The sequence below is a fragment of the Glycine max genome, chromosome 13, assembly GCF_000004515.6.
Source record: "Glycine max cultivar Williams 82 chromosome 13, Glycine_max_v4.0, whole genome shotgun sequence".
Lineage (NCBI taxonomy): Eukaryota > Viridiplantae > Streptophyta > Magnoliopsida > Fabales > Fabaceae > Glycine > Glycine max.
Window position 1 is genome coordinate 29,353,413 of NC_038249.2, and position 22,686 is coordinate 29,376,098.

General features: G+C 31.7%; 1 protein-coding gene across 3 annotated transcripts; it reads left to right on the forward strand.

The window, feature by feature from the left end:
* The first annotated feature begins 3,289 nt into the window (after positions 1 to 3,289).
* LOC100797116 (type I inositol polyphosphate 5-phosphatase 10) lies at positions 3,290 to 9,484 on the forward strand. 3 transcript variants are annotated; one of them, XM_003542730.5, is made up of 11 exons: positions 3,290 to 3,730; positions 4,251 to 4,328; positions 4,566 to 4,641; positions 5,653 to 5,731; positions 5,830 to 5,934; positions 6,532 to 7,048; positions 7,176 to 7,369; positions 7,497 to 7,605; positions 7,889 to 8,040; positions 8,349 to 8,562; positions 9,044 to 9,484. In XM_003542730.5, exons 1-10 carry the CDS (start codon positions 3,725 to 3,727, stop codon positions 8,554 to 8,556), a joined length of 1,524 nt encoding a protein of 507 aa, XP_003542778.2. In that variant the 5' UTR covers positions 3,290 to 3,724; the 3' UTR covers positions 8,557 to 8,562; positions 9,044 to 9,484. The 3 variants fall into 3 exon arrangements, with proteins under 3 accessions (XP_003542778.2, XP_014621139.1, XP_014621138.1); XM_014765653.3 differs by having other exon boundaries at positions 9,114 to 9,484; XM_014765652.3 differs by having other exon boundaries at positions 3,292 to 3,730; positions 9,047 to 9,484.
* Positions 9,485 to 22,686: the final 13,202 nt, after the last annotated feature.

Sequence of the window (22,686 nt, forward strand, 5' to 3'; positions counted from 1 at the left end):
AAGGTCAAGAATATGAGATATCAAGTCGAGACACAAGTATAAATGTTAGAAGTTATATTTGTATTGGATTGATCCACCATGAGCGAGAAGGCTTGATAATAGTTATGTAAGTGCCATAAGCAATGATAGTTCGGTAAATTACTGAGACAATTTCTACATTGATGGATTATTGACCTATATTTTGTCTCGTCCAATGTCTGATTTTGAATGCTCATGACCACCCTTTGACAATTTCTCTCAATGATGTAGACTTGAACTCTCATCTCAAGTAGCCATTGAATTGTTTCTAATATCGCTAGAGCTTCTCCTTCATGAGGTAAGGGCTAAGAGTTCTTCAAAACTATGCACATCTTGACAAAGCATCCCATATCATCTCAATTGCACACCCCAAAACCATATTGCCTTAGATTGTCAAAGAAGGTTGTGTCGACATTACACTTTAAGGCTCCTTGGGATGGTGGAGTTCATCTAAGAGTCCCCGAGCTACAAGAATGGGGATTCTAAAAAACAGTGATAGACTTGGCCTATTTCTAGTCTTGGAGCAAATGTTTGGTGTGAAAAATAGTCGAATGAGGATCCTATGCAATGCCATTCCAAAGTAAATCATTCTTGCAGGATCATATGCTTCATAACATCATGGCAAAGTCTTCATGTTACTGGTCACATAGAGAATTAATTAAGCACAATGAAGACTAATTTTACAAAGCTTTTAGCACTTCCTATGTAGTAAAGGAAGTATTACCTAGTCAAGGTTAGCCTTGCTCTAACATTGATGCATTGCTTGACACCCCACAAAAATGCACCAAGAATTTTTAAGGTTTGACTCACACAATGGGCATATTCTAGGGTATGTAACTCCACGGATCTAGAGGTTCAACCTAGTAGGTAGACATTCCCTACACAACCTCCAAAGGAAAGCCTTGACTTTCAGGGGAATCTTTAGCCTTCATATTATATTTCAATCCCCTTCATTTTTCCAAATGAAGCAAAGAATGGATTCTACTTACATAGGTATAATAAGTTGACTTCAGTGTAGGTCCCATCTCTTCTCCACCTCTAAATCCTTGAATCATCTCTAGTTAGATCGATGCTACTGATGGTAGATACATCCTTTTCGTCCAACACAACCTGAAACTTTATGTGATCCCAACATCTTTTGTCATGAATAATAAAATCACTTACATGCAATATTTCCTCAATGTTGGGATGTGGTGTTTGAACATATGCATCATTTTCCTTTAGTGAAGGGTCACCCCAAACCTTAATAGATGCTTCATTTCTAACCATCAACTACCTTCCTTAACTAATGGTTGGGAATTCCAAATGATTCTCCAAGTATAACTTGGATTATAGCTAAGCTTAGCCTCCAAGAACTCTATTCTTGGGTAATATTTAGCTTTGAAGATGTGAGAAATTAAAGCATCGAGGTAGGTAATCAATCTTCACCTTTGTTTCCCTAACATAGCTAGGTTGGAATTAAACCATGAATATTTCGAAAGCCCATTGGCTCATTTGTTTTTGTGCATAGTTAGTTTCTCCAAACATAACCAATTGGTACCTTTTCAACCCCTTCTAGATGTCCCTCATCATGATGAATTCATCATTCATTCGATTTTCTCCCCCAAGGAGACAGGAAAGAGGAAATCACTCATAATATAGGAATTAATTGACTATAAAACAACCTTAACCATCACTTATTTTCCAGCCCCAATTCCATGACTGAATTTTTCGCCACACCTTTTCCTTAACGAAATTAAAAACATCGTTCTTCTTCCATCCCACTAACAAAAGCATACCTAAGTACCGCTTTATGCCTAGACACTCTGTAACACCAAGAATGCTTGTGCCCACCTCCCTATGATTCTGAGTAGTGTTATGACTAATTTATTTTTTTGGATTCAAATTAATAGCCTAGCCCAACACCTTTTGATAGTGCTTCTTGATTTGACTCATGAACAAGGCCTCCATTTCATATGAATGAAAGAATAAAAGTAGTCATATGCGATTGATGGCTAAAGCTCCTCCACAACCTTTGTTCCATGCAACTCCCCTTAGCTTCCATGTTGTTTATAAAAGTTGTTACACCTTTAGAACAAATGATTAAAAGATAAGGTGAGAAGGGATCTCCATGCTCCTAGGGTCATGTCTAACTCTCTCAAATTGAAAATATTATATTAATTTTACCTTTCTTTATTCAAACCTTATTATTTTGTTACATTTTTTTTATTGACTCTTGTAACTTTGATGTTTGCTAAAAATTCATCAAGTCCTTTCAAATTTTATAAATTCACAGTCTTTTACAACCTTAAAATTTCTTATGATATAAATTCATTAAAATTCAAAGTCTTTTAAAATTAACAAGACTTTTTTTTTTACTAAAATATTCTTTTAAAATTTTAATCCAATACACTCCTACTATATGTAAATAATCATTGAAGAAATATAAAAATGCTAAGAAATTAAATTAATAAATTTTAATATGTAATTTTTTTATTAAATGAAATAACTTTACCAAAAATTATTCTTAAAAGGCTTAAACAATTTTTGTTTTGAGTCCTTTATATATATATATATAATTTTTGTTTTGAGTTCCTGATAATTTTGGTTGTTGTTTTGAATTTTTGGATAATTATGATCAATTAAGTGATGATATGACACCATTTCAACTAATGATATATATTGAAATAGAAATAATAGTTGAAATAATATCACATAAACTTAACTAACGACATAGATTCAGAACAAAACTTTTAATATATTAGAGATTTAGAATAATAATTTTTTTAAGAACTAAAAAAAATTGAATATATATAAAAAAATCTTAAACATATTTAAACCTTCTTAAAATAAGTTGATGCATCTCTAATATTATTTTTTAAAAGATATATATATATATATATATATATATATATATATATATATATATACACGATTATTAAAAAAATTATTAATTACCATAATCATAATACATCAATAGTGATATTTTTTTTATTTAGAAAAGAAAACTTGCGTTTTGTATTTTAATATCATACAAAAAAATCCATGGAAATGGGTAAAAGCAATTCCTTAGCACAAGGCCGAAGCTACCTTTTGGTGTCACATTCATAGGAAACATGGCACAACAAACTATTGTGATTTTATTTGCAGGCACACACGTGGGGTTGGTTACTTTCTCTCTCCATGGACTACGAAAGTAACATCTTTTCTTTCTTTATACCCTTTAACGTTCAAACTAGTACAAAGGACGAGGTTCAAACTTCGAAGACAATCCTCAGCATTTGAAGCCTCAAACAAAATGCTTTTTTTCGTTGGCTCTTGAAAAGAACCCCTTTTTGGTTTTCAAATAGAGTAAACACCAAGAACAAACGGACCAATCATGGCCTTTGCCACACACCTCAAAAAGTTAATTTAATAATAAATACTATCAACGAAGAGGGCACATGAGATTCTATTATTCCATTCTCCCTTTTGACTGTTTCCTTTTTATCTCTTTTCTTTTCTATTTTATTGTTTCTGAATTTTTCATTCCATTTTCTTGAGTAGGGAGGACCTACTCTCCCTATTTGTACCTATTCCTATTTCTCTGTCACCTCTTCTATCCTTTTTGATATCATCAAATACTTGTTTGGTATATATGTCAAGTTTTATGGCTCTTTGGAAGAGAAAGTTTGGACCCTTTTGTTGCACACAAGAGTAAGAGTTCTCAGTTCTAGCTACAAGGATTATGCAGGTTCCTTTTCTTTTCTTTTTTCCCTTTTTCAGTTTATATAACTTCTCTGGAAAACACTCTGATTTATAATTGGTTCTTGAAGGGCATTGCATGAGAAGTTGACTTTTACAAGAATCTCATTTGGTATTTTTAAACCCCTTTTAAAGGGTAGCAATGCTTTCTCTAAATGACTGAGATTTGCTTCTTCAATCGATGCCATTTTTGTGCTGATACTGTTATGATTAATTGGATATGAATTCATGGCTAAGAATTGGTACTTGTTGCATTGTTTAGCACTTATTAACATTTTTGGGGCATTTGTGAATTCATTCGTTTCTAATTTGGGTCATACCCCATGTGTTTCAAATAATCTGAATATGTCAAGTTTTCTTTTGGTGTGAATGCTTTGAGATGCCTATTTTTTTGTGAATAGTTACCGGAAAATAATCATGTAATGGGTGTGTTGATTAATTTCTTGTGATCTCATGTTCTGAATGTACTAACGTACGTGTTTTACCTCCCCCTTTTGTTGGGAAATTAGATGGACATCGAATTTGAGGATAGACAAGAAGAAACAGTTTCAGATATGATACCAAGCAATCGGCAGAGGAAAAAACAGGTTTTCTTTTCTTTTCTTTTTGAATATGTTGTTTGGTTTGCCTTCAGTTTAGTTGTATAGAATTTTTTGGGTTTGTCTGTCTCTTATTCACTGTCATGAAGATATTTAATGGATAACACTCTGGAATCTCTCAAGTCATGTGACTCTATGTATTGCTTATGTAATGTTTATTTCTTAACAGGATTAAATGTTAACTTTTTTTTTTTCCTGCAACTATTCTTCTGAATGTGATTTCAGTCGTTTCTGTGGAAAGTTTTGGCCATGAGAGAGAGAAATGGAAGGACAATAGAGAGAAGTTCTAATGATTCCCTTGGTGAGTTCTACATTCTGTTTCAACTAAATAGAGAGAGGTTGGTAGCATTAGCAGTACACAATATTCTGTCCACGTATCTAAAGAAGTGGGAAAGATAGAATAGTCTTTTTTCAATTATGGGTGATTGGCATAGACATTGTTAATTCTTTTTCTTATTATTTTGGATATATCATTCAGCATCTCAATATGCTTTCTTTCCTGAAAAGGTGGAATCACTACTATACCATTGAAGAGAGAGTATTTATAGGAATCACTACTTTTCTGTTGAAGAGATTATATATTATTTCTTTGTTTCCCTTTGACTTAAACCTTTTTTCCTTCTATTTTTTGTGTAAGCACGATGTTTTTAAAACCACATCTGAACTGTAAAGTTTAGGAGATGAGCTGGCTGAACTGATAACTGAAAGTTCATATTGGCTTGGTGGAACATCCTAAATTATTTTTTTTAATGTAATCCATAAGAATATATTCATGCTTGTGTATCACGAGGTGAAATAAAATGAAGCAAGTTAACAGGATTCATTTTCCTTTTCAATGTTAATTATCCACAACATTTTACATCATCTTGGCACAAAATATTCTTTCTTACTGTTGATAAAAAAAAGTGGGTATTGAGAAAGGTATATGCCTTTATTGCTTAGTAGTATGTTGCTATGTATTACCCGTGGTTGGGAGAATTTATCTTCTATTTTCCTTTGGGCAAGAATATTTTGAGAATTGATAAAAATTTCATAGATTAGAAGTTGATATGGCTTCATTGACTTTTAAAACTGTAATGTAAAGTGGAGCACCTAGTGATTTGTTCCAAATTAGAGAATATGTTCAGCTTTAAGCTTTATTATCCATAATAAATGCTTATCTTAACTTTTACTGTTTGTAAATTCCCTCACTACCAGAGGATGTTGAGAACAATAGAACCTCACACTTCACATGTTTCAGCAACAACCATTTTAAAAGTTCCTCTTGGCATGATCACTTTGAGTCTTTGACCATCTCTTATTTTCCTTGCAGATCCACTTTCTGTTTCATCTTTTGACAATCGAGGCTCAGAACCTTCTATGCCTTCTAATGAAGCAATTCAAAATTTCAGGTATTTATTAGAAGAATTGATTTTACTTTTAAAAATAACAGTCCCTGTCATTACAATATTGGTGACCAGATTAATGATTGCAGTTATTTGTTTAATAGAGTTTTTGCAGCAACATGGAATGTAGGAGGGCAATGCCCCACTGGAAACCTTGATCTGAGTGATTTTCTTCAGGTTCGAAATGAACCAGATATGTATGTTTTGGGGTATGCTCTCTATCTCTCTCTCTCTCTCTCTGTCCCTCTCTTTCATACTTCTGATTTTAATCGATGAGTAAGTTTCTAGTCAACAATATGCCCCTTATTTTAAGGGAGTTAACTAACTACCCTTCCTTCCTCACTTTGTCAAAGAGAAGGCCATTTATCATTTTTGGATTTTAACTTTTGACCTTTCTGACTTGTTATGAAATAAATTTATTTGCATTCTTTGGTATTTGTCAATATAGTTTGGTGCATGTGTTGTTGTCTGCTTGAACAATAAAAATGCTTTGAATAATGGGTAGTGCTTTGTTAGGCGGGTAAGTAGTCTAATTGGAGATATCTGCTTTAATTTAGGCATGTTTGTTGTGCAAAAAGGAAAAAAAAAAGTGATTTAAAGATTGCATATAAAGTAATCTTTTCTTAAAGTGTTTTTTTGATAAGCTACTCATTCTAGCTTTTCAAAATAATCTATAAGCTTATATAAAGATGTAAACATTTTATAAAACTGGTTGTTTTTAGCATAAAAAGAGTGATTTTTTAAGAAATAACTTAAACAAACACATTCTAATTCACAGTATAATATGTCTTTCTCCAATTTTTCAGCTTTCAGGAGATTGTCCCTTTAAATGCTGGAAATGTGCTGGTATTAGAGGATAATGAGCCTGCTGCAAAATGGCTTGCTTTAATCAACCAATCACTCAATGGTTCTTCAGATTTGGCTTCTAAAGGACTAAAACCGACCGCGTCTTTTGGAGGCCCATTGTTCTCACAAAAGCCTTCTTTGAAGAAGATTAAGAAAACTTTCAAGAAACTAAATGGAAAGAGGCTAAGAAGTTGTAACTGTGTTCTTGAAATGGAAAGGAAGGCTGGTAAGGATTTCTGTTTTCGCTGCCAAGAATCAAACTTCAATTCAGATGATTCTTCCACCGAAGAGGAGGATGAGAACTTCCCAATTCCTGTTGCATTGGCTACTAGTCAGATGAAATACAGTCTTGTTACATGTAAGCAAATGGTTGGAATTTTTGTAAGTGTCTGGATGAGGAGGGAACTTGTTCAGTATGTAGGCCATTTGAGAATATGTTGCATTAGCCGCGGGATCATGGGTTGCCTTGGGAACAAGGTAGTCATAAAAAGCTTTATTCTATCTATTTAATGAATGTTCATTTCAAAGTACAAATGGAAAACAAATTTTTTCGATAAAGTTTTGAGTTACTATCTACATTACCATGCTTGTTTTGTGGCTGCAGGGGTGTATATCAGTGAGCATGTCATTTTATCAGACAAGTTTTTGCTTTATCTGTAGTCATTTGGCTTCTGGAGAGAAAGAAGGTGATGAGCTTCGCAGAAACCTTGATGTCATAGAGATTCTAAAGAACACTCAGTTTCCAAGGATTTGCAAGACACCACATAGTAGGATGCCTGACAAAATCTTAGATCATGAGTAAGCATCGTTTGAAACTATTTATAAATTTAATGCAGATGAGATTTCTTAAGTATTTAATAACATTGAGTAATTTTCATATCAATGGACCCAAATTTTCTGATTATATGAGAAATGTGTTCTCCAGCCGAATCATATGGTTTGGAGACTTGAATTACAGAATTTCATTGAGCCATGATGATGCAAAAAGGCTTGTGGAAAAGAGGGACTGGCCTGCTCTTTTTAACAAGGATCAGGTAATTTCCTTTGCCTCAGAATGTTGTGTTGATTTGAATAAATACTATACATGTTGGCATTGCTGTTGAGCTTATAATGTTTTCCTAATTTAGGTTTTTAATTTTCATTGTTTTCATTTAAACCAGAAAATTTCTAAACCATGAAATGGAAGATATTCATATTGATATGCTCATAATCTTCTGAAAATTTAAGTGGAGTTCCATTTGGGTGCTTCTATTTTTTGTGGTGAATTCTAGTTACATTTCTGATTATGATGCATCGAATATATTCTTCTTTTCACAGCTTAAAATGGAAAGGGAAGCAGGTCGTGTATTCAAGGGGTGGAAAGAGGGAAAGATCTACTTTGCACCTACTTATAAATATGCCTTCAACTCAGACACTTACTATGTTGAAGGTGTAAAAGTTTCAAAGAACAAAAGGAGAACTCCAGCTTGGTATGTGTCAGTTTGAAGAATTACAGATATTTTCTTCAAGTAAATATTCAATTTGGTCCCTGGAAAATGTTACTTTTATTGGTCCCTAACAATTTCCATCTAATTCAATTTGTTCTTTGAAATTGTCAACTTGCTAACAATTTCACCCTACCAAAATTGTTATAACTTACTAATAAGTTCACTTTTTGGAGACCAATTTGTTTAGACAGAATCTTCTAGGAACCAAAACAACACAGTATCATCTTTTGTGGACCAAATTGTCTATTCATACTCTTTCTTTCAAATCTGAATGATGATGGATGTTGTAGGTGCGATAGAATCTTGTGGCATGGAGGGGGAATACAGCAACTTTCGTACGTCCGCAGAGAATTTAAGTTCTCTGACCATCGACCGGTTTGTGCAACATTTAATGTAGAAGTTGAGGTTATGTTCAGGGGACAGAAGAAGAAAGTTTCAACTTGCAACTTTCAGAACATTCATGATCTTGTATCCACAAGAAGTCCATATTATTCTTGAAAATTCGTAAGTTACCAACCAAATTTTATCATGATATCATACCAAAGAAGCATGAATCTTGACAATTTTACATGGTGTAGCAAGAGAAAGAGTTTGACCATCGTAAAGTGCATTTTGCAGTTTAGAGAGTAAAATTGCTAAGGAATTTGATTTCTGATCTTTACAAACTATAAGGCATTGGATAATGGTTCATAAGCTAAGACAAATGTACATTGTCAATTTAAGAGTAACTTTTTTATACACTGAACCAATAAAAAAATCATATCATATATGATTTTTAAAGTAGTTATTATAAAATTCAGCATACCAATCATATATGATAATTTGTTATTGGATAACAGTATAAAGTTTGAGGAACTATATCTCTCTTTTAACTTTTTCTTATTGTAATTTCATCTCCTTATGGATTTTTTAATCTTATTTAAATCAATGCAAATAGAGAAGAAACAGCTAGTTAGAATATTGAACTGTTCCTTTAATGTGAAAGCAGGTATGTTGGTGCACTAACCACAAGGACTGCAAGTGAATAATAAATATCAAATTTTTGCGGTTGACAGGTGAAGAAATTTTTGAAGGTTTTGGAAAGCATCAAGAAGCATATGCATCCAGAATCGAAGAAGCTATGAAAATGCAATAGAAATGTTATTAGAATTAACTTCTTTTCTTTTTTATTAAAAAAAGGGGGAAACAACAAGTTCCTATATTAGCTACTAAAGAACAATCTGTCAGTGCTTTATTTTTGGGACTATATATAGGAACTAGGCATTGGTAGATTGAGGGATGGGAACAGAACCTAGCTTCTCACGTAAGTGAAGAGCCTAGGTTATATGAAATGAGTATATAGCTATATTTATTTTTCCTAATGCTGCTTACATTGCAGTTAAGTGTTAACCAAGATATATGTGTTAATTAAAGTTGCTTTGTTATATGTGTTAACCTCAATCTGGATACTTGAGGTTGTCCCTTGCTACAAAGTGTTTTCATGTGGACTCAAACCTCTAAAATTGAGGTTCCTCATCGGTTGGATTCAGTATCGTTAATTTGTCAAGTACATGGATTTTTTCTTTTTATAAAAAAATAGAATAAAATATATTTTTAGTTCTTATATTTGTTATGAATCTTATTTTTAGTTCAAAAAACTTTCATATCATACAATTTAGCATCTCTACTTTATAAAAAAAATCGGCTTTTAATACTTCATCAGTTATAACAACTTAAGTAGAGATTGGGGGTAAAATCTGGAAATAAAAATACGTTTTTTTTATATAAAATTTAGAAACTAAATTATACTATATAAAATTAAATTAAAAATAAGATTCAACAAAAATATAAAAATTAAAAATATATTTTATTAAAAAATAATATAGAAAACATCAACGGTAGAGGCCGTAAGTCATCAATTACAATAGCAGATAATTGAGGAGGGTGTAAGTGACTTGAGATTGGATTAAGATGATGTTAGATTAGACTGAATTGGGTTTTAATAAGATAAAAAATTTCAAATCCTCCCTCAATCTAATTATAATAAATTAATCTAATTCAATAATCCAATCCAACCCAAAAAAATCTAATTGGATTGGACAAGATTGACCCACTTAGGCTCCTACTATCCAATATCCCTCAAACATCAAAATAACTACAACTAACAGGTCCTCTAACTCTCCATGCATCCACTAGTCGTTTGCAATCAGACTCAAATATAACTAGAGTCAAATCCATCTGCGTAGTGGTTTCAATTGGTTCAAAACAATTGGGTAAAACACGTGTTGCAACAGCCAACACTACTCCCTCCTGATCTCTCAATTGGGAAAATTTTAAATGGAAAGGAGATGCAAGATTATTTTTATAGGGTGTAAAATGAAAAGGCCTTATTCATTCTGAATTGTTTACCCCAGCCATTCTCAATGTTGGGCCTTTATATTCACATTGGGCAGTTACTTCTTCTTTCCCTGAAATACTCTTTCTGCACCTTTTTTTTAACTATTTTTCTTTTACAAATTCTTAAAATTTGATAAACTGATTATTTTCTGGATAGACAAAACCCGAACACATGAAAATGGGGGAGTCTTCCAGAGATGCAAATCTTGAATTAATTTTTGATAATTTTGGATTGAGTTTTCCAGAAAAAATATTAATTGTTTTCCAGAAAATTTAATCCAGGATTATCAAAAACCAATTCCGGATTTGCTTTTCCGAAAAGTTGCACCTTTTTTTTATTCCAGATTTGATACTCCGGAAGGCATTTTCTCAAGGTTCTGCATTGCTTTTTCTGGAAAGAAAATTCAAGAAATGGAAATGTATTCCGAATTTGAACATATATTGAATCCGTAAAATGTTCAGGAATAGAAATTCATGAAATAGGTACGGATTCATCAATGCATATGTAAAGTCAACTGTACTGAAGGGCATTTTTGGCATTTAGGTCTGTTTTAAATTATAAAGGGAGTGTTAGGGAGTAGGGACACATAAAGTCAAGTCTATTTTTCATATTTATGGCTGCTGCATGCTAGTTGTTTTTTCTTTCCCATGGGCTTCTTTGCAGCTAGGCCAGATGCACAACCTGCTGTCATTGAATTGATCAAGGCAAATTCTTATGTTTGGGAAATTAATTTTTGGAATATTGTTTATCTCTTTTCTCAATTTTCAAAAATTAATTTCTGAAATTTATGAGAATGAAATTAATTCTTCCTTCTTTTTTTCTAGGATGCCGAAGCTTCACTCAGTCGATCATTTTTTTTGGTATTATATCATTTTCTTTCTGTATTTAGATATAGTACCCAAAAAAAATATAGTTCTTGAATTGAGCCGAGTGCTAAGAAATCATTCTAGATGGTGTATTTACTGTAAATCCAGTGGTAGAAAATAAGAAAATAAAACCAGTGGTAGAGAATAAGAAAATAAAAGTAATATTTTTTTCTTGGAGACTAAAAGTAGGAATGAAAATAGACAGGATCCCAACAAAAGTCTATAAGCTAAGTCTGATCTCTCATGACTTATTTAATACAAAAGTTAAATTTAAGTTTTTAAAAAGATCTATTTAATTAAATAAACTAGATTTAGACATAAAAATCTTAGTAAGTTTGGCATGTCAACATGTTTATACATTTAAATATAATAAAATTAATATAAATAAGTCGATTGAATGATTATATTTTTTATTTAATATCTTAATAAGTTAACAATCTTAATTATATCATAAATAAAAGAAATATTTGTGATAAATTTTTTTTAATAAGCTAATAGGTTAGATTAAACTTTTAAGAAGATCATACAAACCTGTAAAAAACCTCTGATAGGCTAATAGAACATACCATATGCCTCAAATTTTTATAGCATGCCAGATTTATTTATGTAAATTAAGTGATCTAGTCTTGGGTATTCCCACGCCTATGCGCCAATTTTTAAAAAGTGGAACTAAAACAGTTACTGATCTCTCATCCAATAGCACGAGGACTAGTAAATTGAATTGACAAGTCTTAACCTTGTCAGGAAGTAGTGTTTGTAGACGAAGAACATTGAAAGAGGTGAAGGATATAAAAAATAAGAACAAAGAAAAATGAAGAGCATTGCCAGATATAATAAAGGTTAATTACAATGAGAAGAAACGAAAGAATGGTGGAAGGAGATGAATATTTGATCGATTGAATGGGAAAAAAATGAGAAAAAGGAAAAAAAGAAAATTATGTAAAATTATTAACAAAGAGGAAGAGAAGAAAACTCCAAATTAAGAAGGTCAACATAAGCCTAAGTGATTAACCATGATTTTCTAGAAACAAGTGGGTATATTGATTTTCCAATCTTTTAAACCAAATCGGTTTCGGCAACATTGATCAGTTGATTGCAATTGTAAACCTCTGAAACAGAAGAATCCAAAGCTGACAACAAACGATCTGTTGATCACGTTCTACATCACCTAAACCCCAGAAAAATAAAGTCAACGTTAAACTTAATAACCTAATGCTGATTTAGCATTCTCTGTAAGCTGAATTAGTCATCAATAATTGTCAGATGAAAGAATTATAAGATTGACTTAATAATTTAAAAGAAAATTTAAGAGTTGAAGGGAGGAGTGATAGCGAGGTTGTGGGTTCTAATCACCTCATCAACATTCTAACGAAAATTAACAATTAATGTCACATAATCTGCACCCCTCACTGAATTTCCAAATTTAGTACAACGTAGTTGGCAGCAAAATTATGAATTATAATGAACTATATATATATATATATCATGCATGTACACAACTCATCATCTTGCAAGAAGCGCATATATAGGCAAGTGCAAGGCATCCTCCAAAGTCAGCAAGACCATGAATTCCTTATGCAGATCAATGGTTGCAGTTATGCTTGCAATGTCATTGATCCTTTCACTTGGGGTGATTATGTCCCAAGCTAGGGCATACCCGTCATCCTTAGTTTCAAGAATGTCACAATCTTCCCAATCACTTTCACGTCCACTTTGGCACAAAGTAGGGCAAAAATCAACTCTGGAGCCTGTGGTAACTGCTAACCTTAGAAGGATACCACCTAGCACACCAAATCCTACACAGAACATGTAAGATTTCCTTTTTCTTCATTAGTGTCTGCTCATTGTGTTTTTTTATGATATCTAGAAATTGACACAAAAGGGTGCTTGTGCAGAGGGTTGACGCCGCCACCTGGGGAAAGTGACTAAGCAGAAGGAACTGATGGCATGGATTGGAGTATATACGAAGATATATTCCAAACTGTGGCATGCATGAACTCTTGGTCCTCTAGTTTCGCTTATTTTAATTTTTCAGTGTTTTACTGTTTCAGCTTCAAATTCCTAGGTTTGATAGTGAGAGTGGTATTGTTCATGTTCATGACTTTGAGAATTTGTATTGCACTTTATTTTATCTTACCTTTGATGCTTCAGACTGTATATAGAGAATAATATTGGATCCATGAGTGGAAAGGAAAAAAATAATAGCCATGTTGATGGTGGAAATTTATTTTGAGCTTCTTTTAAGAATTAATTTCAAAGATTGTTATGTTGAAAAGATAACTTTCAATAATGACTGTAATCAACAAAATATTTTTATTTGTGAGACTTATGGAATCAATTACCTAATATTGTGAGGTGTTTTTATTTAAACCCTGTAGTGCTATGTTTTCAACTTTATGGTATGAGTTATGCGTTAAGCTAAAATCCCAATTCAACTACCATCTAGATATGATAAATACTTTTATTTGTGAGAATTATAAAATCAATTACAAATTGTGAGTTTTTTATTTTATTTTAAATGTAGTGCTATGCTTTCAGTTACAACTTTATGGTATGTGTTAAGCTAAAATCTCAATTCAACTACCATCAAGATTTTAGTTATTAGTGTGTAAGATTCTCAATTCGATTTGCGAAAATTGAATTGAATAATGATTATTTTTATAAAAAAAATTGGTCTATATATATATGACTAAAAAGTCATTTTTGTTTTTTTATTTTTCTATTTTTTAATTGATAATTTCATTCTTACTTAAAAAAAAATCTATAATTTTAGTTTTTACGATCAATTTTAAATGTTGATCTATATATTCATTGACGAACATGTATTTGTTTATTATCCAGATGACAAATATTTTTTAAAATTATTTAGTTGTTAATAAGTTTAAATTATTATAAAAGAATTAAAAAAATACACAATCAACATAGATTTTTTAAAAGTGAGGAATACAATATCTCAATTAAAAAATAAGGAGACTAAAATCACAATTTTTTAAAAAAGTTGTGAATAAAATGTCTAAATTAAAAAATAGGAAGGACACAAATTACAGATTTAAATAAAATAAGGGGGCGAAAATTACAATTGAACCTATATACACTATATCACAAATATGATTTTTAACAATATTTTTTTGCCTAGCACTTAGTAAAAATATTGTCACATATAAATATTCATAAAATAGGTATGGATTCATCAATCCGTAAACCATATGTAAAGTAAACTATAATGAAGGGTATTTTTGACATTTAGGTCTGTTTTAATAAATTATAAATGGAGCGCAAGCAGGAAGCAACTACCATCACATTGTGGTCAATTTGTGGCTTCTTTGCCGCTGAGCCAGATGCACACCCTGCGTATTGATCAAAGCAAATTGTTATGTTTGTGAAATTGATTTTTGGAATATTGTTTATTTCTTTTTTCAATTTCAAAAATTAATTTCTGATATTTATGATAATGAATTTAGAAAATTAATTCTTCCTTTATTTTTGTCTAGGATTCTGAAGCTTCAATTCACTCAGTCATTTTTTTTGGTATTATATCCATTTCTTTCTGTATTTAGATATAGTTCTTGAATTGAGCCGAGTGCTAAGAAATCATTATAGATGCTATATTTACTGTAAAGTCAGTGACAAAGAATAGGAAAATAAAAGTAATATTTGTTTTCCTAGGGGGCTGAGACCACTAATATTTAAAAAGTGGGACTAAAACAATTACTCACTCATATATACAATAGCACAAGCTAGGACAAGTAAATTGAATTGACAAATTAATCTTAACCTTGACAGGAAGTAGTGTTTGTAGAGGAAGAACATTGGAAGAATTGAACGATCACAATAAGAACAAAGGAAAATGAAGAGGGTTGTCAGATATAATAAAAAGTTACAATGAGAAAAAAAAATGAAAGAGAAAAACATTTGATTGAATGAAAAAAGAGAAAAAGAAAAAAAAATATTTATGAATAATTGAATTTGTCAATAATTTATCACATGACACCCCGCACCCCTCGCTGCATTTCCAAATTTAGTACTACCTACCTGCAATTGCATGACAACAAAATTATAAAAAAAATCAACAAGATATTTATATATATATATCATGCATGTGCACACAACTCATCATGGTCTTGTAAGAGTATATATATATAGGACATCCTCTAAATTCAGCAAAGACGACCATGAATTCCTTACGCAGTTCAATGGTTGCTGTTATCTTTGCCATGACATTGATCCTTAATTTCATATGGAGTGAATATGTACCAAGCTAGGGCATACCCATCTGCATCCTTAGTTTCAAAAATGTCACAATCTTCCCAATCACTTTCACGTCCACTCTGGCACAAAGAAGGGCAAAAATCAACTCAGGATCCCGTGGTAGAAAAGCACCATCTGGCAGTTCCAATCCTATAAATAACTAGTAAGATAACTTCCCTTTTCTTCATTAGTGTCTGCTCATTGTTTTTATTTATTTATTTATAATATCTAGAAATTCACAGGAAATGGTGCATGTTCAGTGGGTTGAAGCCTATGAAAAGGGGCAAAGAAAAAGCAACATGAAGATTCCAAGCTGTAGTATGAACTCTGTTAAGGTCTCTAGTTTTGCTTTTTTTTTTTTCAGTGTGCTTTACTGTTTCTCCAGCTTTAAATTTCTAGGTTTGATAGTGAGAACGGTATAGTTCATGACTTTAGAATTTATATTGCTCTTTATTTGATCTTACCTGTGATGTTTTAGATCGTAGAGAATAATCTTGTATCCTATGAATGGAAAGGATCGGAGAAAAATAATAGCAATATATATGTTGATGGTGAGAAATTATTTTGAGTTTTTTTTTTTTATGAATTTCAAATGATTTTAAGTTGAAAAGATAACTTTTTATATATAATGACTCTAATCAACAAATATTTTCATTTGTGAGACTTATATAATTCAATTACCAACTATTGTGTGTGTGTGTTTTATATTTAAACTAGTAATGCTATGCTTTTAACTTTATGGTATAAGTTACGTTACGTTTTTTTTTAGAAGAGAGTAACGTTAAGTTAAAATCCCAATTCAATTACCATCAATATTTTAGTTAGTGTGTAAGACTAATTCTCTATTTGATTTCCGAAAATTGAATTGAATAATGATCTTAACTTAGTTGGTTTTAACAAGTATAACAACTACTTGTGAACAAAGTATTTGAGTATATAAATGACCAATCGAGTATCAAATTTGAACACGTACAAAATTTAAAAGAAAAGACAATTAAATGATTGAAGAAATAATGCCGATATAAAATATTGAAGAAATGATGAAATCATCATGAATGACTTGAAATGTAAATGTGAAATGAAGTAAATTGCATCGAAAAGTAAATGAAAGATAAAAAAACTTGAAATATAGAAGGCAATGAAAATGTATAAGTTTATAGAAATGTAAATGACTTGAGTTTAAATTATATGAAAGATGAATGCTCGAAAAGTTAAAAATAATGAAAAAGACCGTACGTGAACTATATAAATCCAAAAACTTGTAAACTGCAACAAATTTAAATAACTGAAATCGTTAATGCGAGAAAATTAAAGTGAAAACAAACATAAATGCTTGAAAATGTAAATTGATGCTTAAAAAGACAGCGCTGAAAGATAAATGCATGAATTTAAAAGAGGAAATACAGCTGAAAATAAAGAACTGAGAAAAATAAATTGTAAAAATGTAGATGATCGACAAATGAATAAATCAAAATTAAAAGGCGAAAGGCAAGAAAGTAAAGGAATTTGCATTAGAAGTGGGTGAATACATGTAGCAAAAGCTTTCAAGAGGCTTTTAAATGGAGGTTCCATGGAGGGCAGTTTCAGGATATTTGAAAATGAGGAGGTGCATGTAGCAAAACAATGGGGGTGCAGTTTCCATTTTTATTTCTTCTAAATTGTTTTTCCCAACCATTGTTTTTCTTTTTCTTTTCTCTCATGTTGGGCTTCTTTGCCGCTGAGCCAGATACACATCCTGCTGTCATTGAATTAAAGGCAAATTATTATGTTTGAAAATTAATTTTTGGAGAATAGTTTATTTCTTTGCTCAATTTCGAAATGAATTTTTAAAATATAACTATATAGCTTCCTCCTTATTTTTGTTGAGGACGCTGAAGCTTCACTCAGTCTTTTTTTTTTGCTATTAACCTTTTCTTTTTATATTTAGATAGAATTGTTGAATTGAACCAAGTGCTAAGAAATCACTGTAGAAAGTGTAGTTCCTTTAAAGTCAGAGGCAGAAAATAAGAAAATAAGTAATATTTTTACTTTTTGTCTAGGGGACTGAAACCACAGTTATACAAGTTTTATTAATTATTTAGGGTTAACCAGAAAATATGTGTAATATATAAAATAAGGAAGAGAAGTTGTCAGAAATTAATAAGAAAGTCATACTGAGAAGATGTGAAAGAAAGACAAACAAATGATTTTAATCATGGGATATTTTGAAAATTTATGTTCTCTTCCGCGCATCCAAATCGCGATTTTCAAAATGATCACAAATCTTCACTCTTGTGCGCAACCAAACCGTGCCTAAGTGATTAACCATGTTCTTTTACAGAATTTCCAATCATTTTAAACGAAATCCATTTGTCTTGCCTTGGTTTGAGCAACATTGATTAGTCGATTGCAACTTAAACCTCTGAAACTGTAGAATCCAAAGCTGCCAACACACCAACTGTAAATAAAATCAGGTTCCACATCACGTGACACCCCCAATAAAGATAAAATCAACTTAATACATAATCTAATGCTGATTTAGCTTTGGGATTTGTAAGCTAAATCAGTCAAAATTTGTCACATGATCGACAACCCCCGCATCCCTTGCTGCATTTTCAAATTTAGTGCAATCTAATTGGCAACAAAACTAAAAATATAATGAACAAGATATTTATATATATATAACAAGAACATTGCATATACATGATCAAAATTCAGTATATATGTGACATGTGACTCATTCATGTCCAAAACTCATCATTGCAAAGACCATGAAATCCTTATGCAGTTCAACGGCTGCAATTATCTTTGCCATGACATTGATCCTTTCAATTGGGGTGATTTTGTCCCAATCTAGGACTCACCCTTCTTCTTCACCCTCAGTTTCAAAAATGTCACAATCCTCAAAATCTCTTTCAGATTCACTTTTTCACATAGAAGACCAAAAATCAACTGAGGAACCTGTGGTAGCTGCTAGCCTTAAAAGGATACCACCTAGCACACCAAATCCTATACAGAACTAGTATGATTTCCCTTTTCTTCACCGTGTTATTTTTATGATAAAATCTAGAAATTGACAGAAAAAGGGTGCATGTGCAGCAGGTTGAAGCCTATGAAAAGGAACTAAAGAGAGGAATTGATGGCATGGATTGGAGTATATATGAAGATTCAAAGCCGTGGCATGAACTCTGTTGGTCTCTAGTTTCTATTTTTTATTTTTATTTTTCAGTGTTTTACTGTTTCAACAGCTTCAAATTATTAGGGTTTTTTTTAGTGAGAGTGGTATAGTTCATGACTTTAGAATTTATATTGCTCTTTATTTTCTCTTAACTTTGATGTTTTAGATTGGAGAGAATATATGAACCTATGATGTAAAGGGGAAAAACAATAGCCATGTGTTAATGGTGATAACTTTATGAGTTTTTTTTCTTCTGAATTTTGAAGATTTTTAAGTTGAAAAGATAATTTTTACAGTGATTTTAACCAATAAATATTTTTATTTGTGAGACTTGAAATATGAGTTGTTTAAACTATCAGCTATGCTTTCAATTTGATGGTATGAGTTAAGTTAAAATCCCAATTCGATTATGATATATATGATCAATATTTTAGTTAGCGTGTAGATTCAATTTGCAAAAACCGAATTCAATAATGATCTTAATTTTGATAGTTTTAACTAGTATAATTGACTAAAAATTTGATCACAAAATTTAAAAGACAATTAAATGATCCAAGAAACTAATGATGAAATCATAAATGACTTGAAAGGTAAAATGTGAAATGAAGTAAACTGCATTCAAAAGTAAATGATGAAAGCTTTCTAAGTTGAAATATAAAGGAAAACTAGAAAGTAAAAGTTTGCTGAGAAATATTACTGACATGAATTTAAATTACATGAAATGAAAATGCTTGAAAAGTAAAAAAAAAAAAATGAAGAAGGCCATGCAAATAATATATATAAATGAAAAAGAGGAGCTAGGGATCAATAATTCTAAAAAGATTTACTTCGTAAACCCATCATTCATTTGCTGCTCATGGTCAGAAGTTCGTTATTTGCTGACGGTTTATTTGGCTTTCAAGGAATACTGAAATCTTCAATGATAAAGTGTGGCCATCTTGGCTTGTCATCAACAAGAAAGAGTCCCTCCTTCATACTATTCATGCAGATACAACTCACTATCTCTTGTGTTCCTAGTCATATGGTGTGTTGTCTCCTCTGGTTGATTTTCTCATGCTGGAATTGTGGATTGATTCGTGATAATTTGAGCAATTGGTTTCTCGATTATTTTGGTTGTTGCAGCTTCACAACGAGTCTGAATGCAGAGTTGCTTGCCATTGCTCAAAGGCTGCATATTGCGTGGGATCACAGTGTTAGAAGCATCATTTGTGATTTGTGAATCTAACTTCAAGTTTGTTGTGGACATGATTTTCCTTGGAGTGAGTTTCTATCATATTTACGCTCCTCTGGTCAAAGAATTATGCGTTTGTCTTCTATGTAGTGGAATATTTGAATTCAGCATGTTCTAAGAGAGGGTAACACTTGTGCAGATTTTCTTGCTAGGAATATTGGATCTTCTTCCTTTGATAAGTTAGCTATTTTCAACCAATGCCCATCTTTTCATCAATCTGGCTATCGTGTCAAATGTTTGTAGCATTGTTCATGTTAGGGATTAGTTCTTCTTGTTATTTTTCTGAAAGATAAAAAAAATCATCATTCATTTTTTTTAAATCTAATGATTAAAATTTGTTATTTATTACAACTATTAAATTTTAAGAAAGAAAATGATAAGGACATGAGTAAATATTTTAGAATAGTCTTAAGAGTAATTTAATCTCTTCCCAATGAAAAAACTTATAAAGAGTAATAAATTTAAATAATTGACCTAAGGATGGACAGGTCCAGGTCCTGATGACCTCTTCCAAATGAATCAACAAGTTTATTAATTCCAAAAAAATGTTTAGGAACTTGTGGAGGATGATTTCTTTGACTCTTAATTTTAAAAATTGGACTGATAATTAACTTGGCTAGGGCATTAGTCACCAAGTCAATGATTGGATTGGTGGGTCAATAATTGAACTATGCATGAACTAGTAATATAAGTATTATATATACTGTATATAATAAAATTGTTAACTATATGTCAATTTGGCTTGGTAGAAAATTAAAACTGGGTTCAAATACAGGTAAGTGTATTTAATAGATTTGTAAGGCTTGCGTGAAGGAGCAGTAGCACGTAAAAGAGCAGCAACGCAGTGTGCAACATTGCAGCTTGAAGGAGTTGATATTGTTTGAAACAGTCCGAATCAAATAACCCGGCCCATTTGTTCAACGATTGAACATCAAACCTAGCCGGTTAAAATCAAGTCATACCGATTCAATGACATGACAGATCCAATTACTTGATCAGACTAGATATACACTAAGTGTTCTAATCGAACCGGTTAGTCCGGTTTTTAAAATTTTGCTTTAACTTGTGCTAGTTTAAGTGCTAGAATAGGCAGTTGAAATAGTGGGTTGTTGGAGATCAACACTAATGGCTTTAGTACATGTCATGCCCAATTAAGAATCCGCACATTTTCTCAATATTGTGCATGACCAGTCATCGATACAGCTAGCATGCATTTTAGAAACTAGTTTCTAAAATGTATAACAACATTATAAAAAGTAGTTTCCATTAAATCTTCAAAATTGAAGAGAAAAAAAGAAGCTCCAAATAAACAAAATCTCGAGTAAGGTGAAGGGGAGAGTGACGAGCTAGATTGAAAAGGCCAACATAGTAGGAGACAATAGAAGGGAAAGGGAAAAGGCCACCAGACGGGGTGCATGGAGTGGGTACATGGGAGAAACATTTTTCTTTTTTCGAAAGAGGTATGAAAATTTTGAAAAGGATTTTTGCTAAATACACGCCTTACTTACTTACTGATTACAACCCTTTTCCTTTTTTAAGTCAATTAAGTTAAATATCCTTCCCTATTCAAATATTCTCCTCTCCCTCGCACACTCTATCCCACTTCACAACACACTTTCCTTTTTTTTATTTGATTTTTTTATCACGCCCTATTTTCTTTGGCCGCATTTCCTCCACCACCTTCTTTGATTGATCTCCCTCCATTCCCCTTGCATCGATCTCTTGCTCCAAAATTAGGATTTCTCTATCCTCCAAAACTCCATTGCAGCACGTTTTTGCTCCCAACAATCTCCACCACTTTCATTTCTTGTTTTATTTTTGTTTACTCAGATAATATCATTGATGATTCTCTCATTGTATGAGACTTACAGATTATCCAATTCATATCAATTTTAGGGAAGAATAAAAAAAAGATTACATAAATTATATTTAATGTACCAACAATTTACATTGCGCGTAGTAAGATCCAGTTTGGCGTAAGGGATGTTGATAGCCCAATTGATTGGCATTGTAGAAGGACTTTTTCAAGGCCTGTGACAGTGTTCTGGAAGGTAGGCATTTTGAAACATAGCACGTCATATTTTTGTGCAATTTGTGCAAGTTAGTTTTTTTTTTTTTCAATCAGTAAAAATTAAACTAGGACAGGAAAATTACAACACTCATATACCCTCTTCAATCAAGTAATAGTTTTTTATTATGTAGGAGTTATATATATTTTTCTTTAAAGACTAATATAACTAATAATTATAATATTAAGAATTAACTTCATATATCATTTATGCATTTTCGTATAATCAACACTATATAATATATTTGTGTAATAGTTATATATTTATTTTCCAATACACATCGAACTGCTTAGAACTATACAGTTCATTTTAAACAAAAAGAAAGAACTATACAGGGTTAAATCTTCGTGCCTTCTCAGTGACAAGGGAAGAAGAAAACTCCAAAGAAGATGAATATAAGCCTGAGTGATTAACCATGTTCTACTAGAGACAACTGTTAGAAAAGCATACAAATTGTAGTATTTCTGATCACTCCATTTCACGAGGCACAATTTTTTAAAATTTTCATTCAGTCTTTTTAAACTAAAGCCATTTGCCTCACCTTGGTTTGAGCAACATTGATCAGTTGATTGCAATTGTAAACCTCTGAAACCGTAGAATCCAAAGCTGCCAACCAGCCAGCTGTAAATAAACCACGTTCCACATCACGTGACACTCCCCCAGAAAGATAAAATCAACGT